This window comes from Triticum dicoccoides, chromosome 4B (assembly GCF_002162155.2).
Source record: "Triticum dicoccoides isolate Atlit2015 ecotype Zavitan chromosome 4B, WEW_v2.0, whole genome shotgun sequence".
NCBI lineage: Eukaryota > Viridiplantae > Streptophyta > Magnoliopsida > Poales > Poaceae > Triticum > Triticum dicoccoides.
The window spans coordinates 663,734,468-663,739,026 of NC_041387.1; the positions used below are offsets into that span (position 1 = coordinate 663,734,468).

General features: G+C 47.1%; 1 protein-coding gene across 1 annotated transcript; it reads left to right on the forward strand.

The window, feature by feature from the left end:
- Positions 1-1,187: 1,187 nt before the first annotated feature.
- LOC119292163 (stem 28 kDa glycoprotein-like) lies at positions 1,188-3,247 on the forward strand. The gene is made up of 2 exons (XM_037570996.1): positions 1,188-1,710; positions 2,618-3,247. The coding sequence occupies exons 1-2, from the start codon at positions 1,277-1,279 to the stop codon at positions 3,000-3,002; spliced, it is 819 nt and encodes a 272-aa protein (XP_037426893.1). The 5' UTR covers positions 1,188-1,276; the 3' UTR covers positions 3,003-3,247.
- The last annotated feature ends 1,312 nt before the right edge of the window (positions 3,248-4,559 follow it).

The following is a 4,559-nucleotide window of genomic DNA, read 5'->3' on the forward strand; positions in this document are numbered from 1 at the left end:
AGACATATGATTACAAGTTCCCAGTGTCCCCTTTGTAGTTCGGACTGTAAGAGCATTAGGCATGCCATGTTTCTGTGCCCGAGGGTGCAGGAAATTTGGTGAATTCTTGGACTACAGGAGCTAGTGAATGAAATATGCACAGTAGAGAGAGATGGAGGTTCGGCGCTGGCCGATCTCCTACTATCCAAAAGTACCATATGTCCACTGGTGGCTGATGTCCAGCGCAATGATCTTGTGTCCACAACAATCTGATACGCATGGTGGGAACGGCGCAAATACACATACGGTGAGAACATCTATGAGTCGGCTAGGTCGGGCCAAGCTATATCAACTTTAGCGCAGAACTTTTCACGAGCAAGGTTGAAGCAAACTAAAATTAAAAAGACATGGCTGGTCCAAGCCGCCTAAGGGCGTCATCAAACTTAATGTCGATGCAGCATTTGATCAGGACACTGGTACAGGAGGTACGGGAGCAGTGTTGCATGATGAGGCCGGTTCCTTTGTGGAAGACGCAGCGACAACAAAGGCTAGAGGACTACGAGATGGCCTCCTACTAGCGAATGAAATTGGTTGCAACGAAATTTATGTCGAAGCGGACTGTTTGGAGGTAATCGAGATCATGCTGAGTAGCCGGAATTCACTAGGACCAGCAGCGGTAATATATGAAGAATGCACTTTCTTATCTAGCAATTTTATCTCTATAGTTTTTAGCCATTGCCCTCGGGAAGCCAATATGGCGGCGGATCTGCTAGCTAAGAACTTGGAGGTGTCTCGAACAATTGTTTGGAAATCAAAGCCCCGGGTTTCTTAGTGGATGTTTTAACAAACGATGTATCTTTATTCTCACATGAAATATAAACCGCCATGATAGCATTTCCCTCAAAAAAAAGGTAGCGCTTATTTATTTTTAAAATTTCTGTATAAGCGTATGGATAAGTGCTCATCATTGTAGATAGCCTAATTAACTGAATTATTGGACTAACTGCATCAAGATCGGATCACATCACATCTATCCTGTCCCCGTCGGTCGACGACACTCTCCTCCAATCAAAATATTGCCCCAACGCGCGCGCGTGTCGCACGCTGTGAATGCGACCCGCCAATGTCACCAACCCCCCTGCCTCCTTTGTTTTGTCAGCTAATTTACTTCGAGCCCACACTCACGCGCACACCGCGTGTAGTATAGGATCGATCGATGCAGCTTCTCTTCCCCTCCCTTCCTATTTAACAAGCTCTTCGCACCTCAGCAAGGGAAGCACCACTACACACGCTAGAAATGGCGATGGCCAGGACGACGACGACGCTCCTCCTCGCCGCCGCGGCTCTCCTCGTGGCCTCCTGCGGCGCGTGGGAGGCCAACATCCGCATGCCGACCTCGCTGGACCAGGCCGTGGTGGCGCCGCTGATCCACGCGCTGCGGCCGCTGCTGGGGTCCGGCAAGCACGCCGGAGTGGCGTGCGACAGCTGGGTGCTGGGCGTGGAGGCGCACAACGTGCGGGACTGGAAGACGGTGCCCGCCAGCTGCGAGGGCTACGTCGGCCACTACATGCTCGGCAGCCACTTCCGGCGCGACTCCAAGGTCGTCGTCGACCAGGCGCTCGCCTATGTCGACTCCCTCAAGCTCACCGGCAACGGCAAGGAGGTGTGGGTCTTCGACATCGACGAGACCACCCTCTCCAACCTCCCCTACTACGCCAAGCACGGCTTTGGGTACGTGCACACCATGCTAATTATTTCAGGTGCATCTGAGCAGGGATTTTTCGTAGTAATTGCCCCCTATACACGGTGATGGGCATGTGATTGCCCGGGTAGGACCGTATCTGTTTACTGTTGTCCACTTGGCTACTTTATCGAACGGTTTATTTTCCAGCCGTCGTTATCAACTGATTACTAGTTGCTTGCTATAATTATGTTAGAATAAAAAAATGAGTTTAGACGGATAATACTTGTAATTATGCAAATATCTAACAAATCGAGGGGTTCCAGTTACTTTGCTTCACCACAATCATTCATGACAAAGCTACCTTTTTTTTTGCGGGGTAGCTAACCTTTTTTGTTGAAAGCCAAAACTCTGCAATAAGCCTTTCTTTTAGCGGGTAAAACATGCATTTCTCAACTCAAAAGATCATTACACTCGATCGCTGCAATGGTAAACCTATTTTATCAAAGGAATCAAGAAATAAGCTGAGCTCTCACGAGTCACAAGCAGGGTGAGCGAGGTGCACGATGAGATTAAATATATACAAGTTGTGTCGGAGTTGGATCTCGCGGTGTGATATTAACTACTCCCTCTGTAAACTAATATAAGAGCGTTTAGTTCACTACTTTAGTATTCTAAACACTCTTATATTAGTTTACGGAGGGAGTAATTAATTTAGACCTCCACTTGGCCAACTTCATTTTTTATCATCAATCACGTTCGTCCACAGATACGTAGAGCATTGAGTTTGGGTAATGCTTATCCCCTTTGGCCATTTGGCCACTTGGACCACAAGGTTACATACTTCGGTTTCCATAATTACCTTTTTTTTTTTGAATTGGTATGCATATAGTACTACACTAGCTGATATGGTTGAGTCCGCCATTAATCTATCTTCATATACACATACGTGCGCAGAGCTACACCGTTCAACGCGACGAGCTTTGACGCATATGTGTTGGAGGGGAGCGCGCCCTCGCTGCCGGAGACGAAGCGGCTGTACAACAAGCTGCTCTCGGTCGGTGTCAAGCCGGTGTTCCTCACCGGCCGGACCGAGGACAAAAGGGCCATCACCGTCACCAACCTCCGCCGCCAAGGCATCTCCGGGTGGATGAACCTTCTGCTGAAGCAGCCTGGCTTCAAGGGCTCTGCGGTGACCTACAAGTCCGGCGAGAGGCAGAAGCTACAAGATGCTGGGTACGTCATCATCGGTAACATCGGTGACCAGTGGAGCGACATCCTTGGCGCGCCTGAGGGCACCCGCACTTTCAAGCTGCCCGATCCCATGTACTACATCGGCTAGGCTGCTCCGGCTTGGGCATGCCGCCATTGATTTCTTGAATAAGCTCCATGCTCTTAGTTATATGCATGTTTAGTCAATAATCCCTCCCTACTTGTTGCTTGGTTCATTTCCTTTGTTGAGAACTTGAGATTAATTGCCATTATAAATTAGATGTGTTCGTGGAGGAGTTGCATGTTGCTTAATCTATGGATCCATGGTCCACTATTTTTTTTCTTCCGAGAAATTCATGGGCTATTCTTGTTTGATGTGTTGTTCTTCTCAACTTGGATCTTGTACTTATGATGGTGTAATTTTTTACTAAATATTATGGATGGTGCAATTAATATCAGAGGTACTCCCCCGTTTCCTAAATATAAGTCTTTTTTAGAGATTCCAATGCGGACTACATATGGAGCAAAACGAGTGAATCTACACTCTAAATATGTCTATATACATCTGTATGTAGTCCTTACTGAAATTTCTAAAAAAAACTTATATGTACAAACGGATGGAGTACATAGTATTGTCACATATATGGTGTCACTACTGAAGAATAGCACTTGCTTTAACCCCTCCGTTAATGGGCCAACTTTGACCCGTTCGAGGAAGGTATCATTGTTGGCGGTCACCAGACGCCCATCAGTGAAGACTGAAGAGGCCACCAAGGAATGCTGGTCTCAACAGGTGTCCAACATGCATGAACATTAGAGAAAGGCTAAGGGAAGCCTCACTATGCTGGTTACCTGGAAGATTTGGAATGAAAGAGATGTGTCTATCTTCCAAGGTATTTAAGCCATGCCAAAGACCTTCCTTGCAAAGACTAAAAATCAGGTAACAACATGGGTCAAGACTGGGGCAAAGGATTCGGGGAATATTATGTCATAAGAGTGCCCCATTCTCTTAATTCAGCCTTCCATTGTTAGTTGTTGTTGTTGTTGTTGTACCTCTCTTTTTTTGCGAAAAGGATCGGATCTGTTATAAAGATTCACCGAAAGTACAAAGCACCTCAAACATTATAAAAATTACATTGAGGTCCATGAACCACCGAACGACCATTGCCGCCGCCAGAACGAGCCGCCGACGCACCGATGTCGCTCCTCCCATATCGGAGCCGGCCTGGCCTTGTCAATGACAGCCAGGGAGTCTTCGTGCACATGCCCCTAAGGACCAGCGCTTTGGAGACGCAGTTGTCGTTGTTGAATCCTTGAATCAATCTGAAGAACCTGAACCAAATATCACCGTTGCGTACGCAAGGCGAGAAACACTAACCTCACCTCCCCAAGGAGCTGGAAGGAATCTACGTCGGAGCTCCGTCTAATCTTTCCCAACGGACGAACTTGAGGAGAATTGGTGTCCGGAAGACTGACTCAAAGAAGAAGCGCCGCCATCTCTCCAAATGTCACCCATGTGATGACAAAAACCCTACCTAAGAGACAAATATTTTGCCTCCGTTTAAAAAAAAAAAAGTTCAGAGCTAGCACAGTTGAAACATGCCTCTACATCAGCCTACTCTAGAGAGTCTATACTGCCTTTTTCTCTCAGTCCTTTTCGTAGGACGAGATTAGTGTCTTGACATAT

What these genes read in the sequence shown, in the direction of transcription:
- LOC119292163 (XM_037570996.1), top strand. Translation starts at nt 1,277, where the DNA reads ATGGCGATGGCCAGGACGACGACGACGCTCCTCCTCGCCGCCGCGGCT. An exon ending in TACGCCAAGCACGGCTTTGG is followed by an intron (nt 1,711 to 2,617) that starts GTACGTGCACAC and finishes ATACGTGCGCAG; the next exon opens with AGCTACACCGTTCAACGCGA.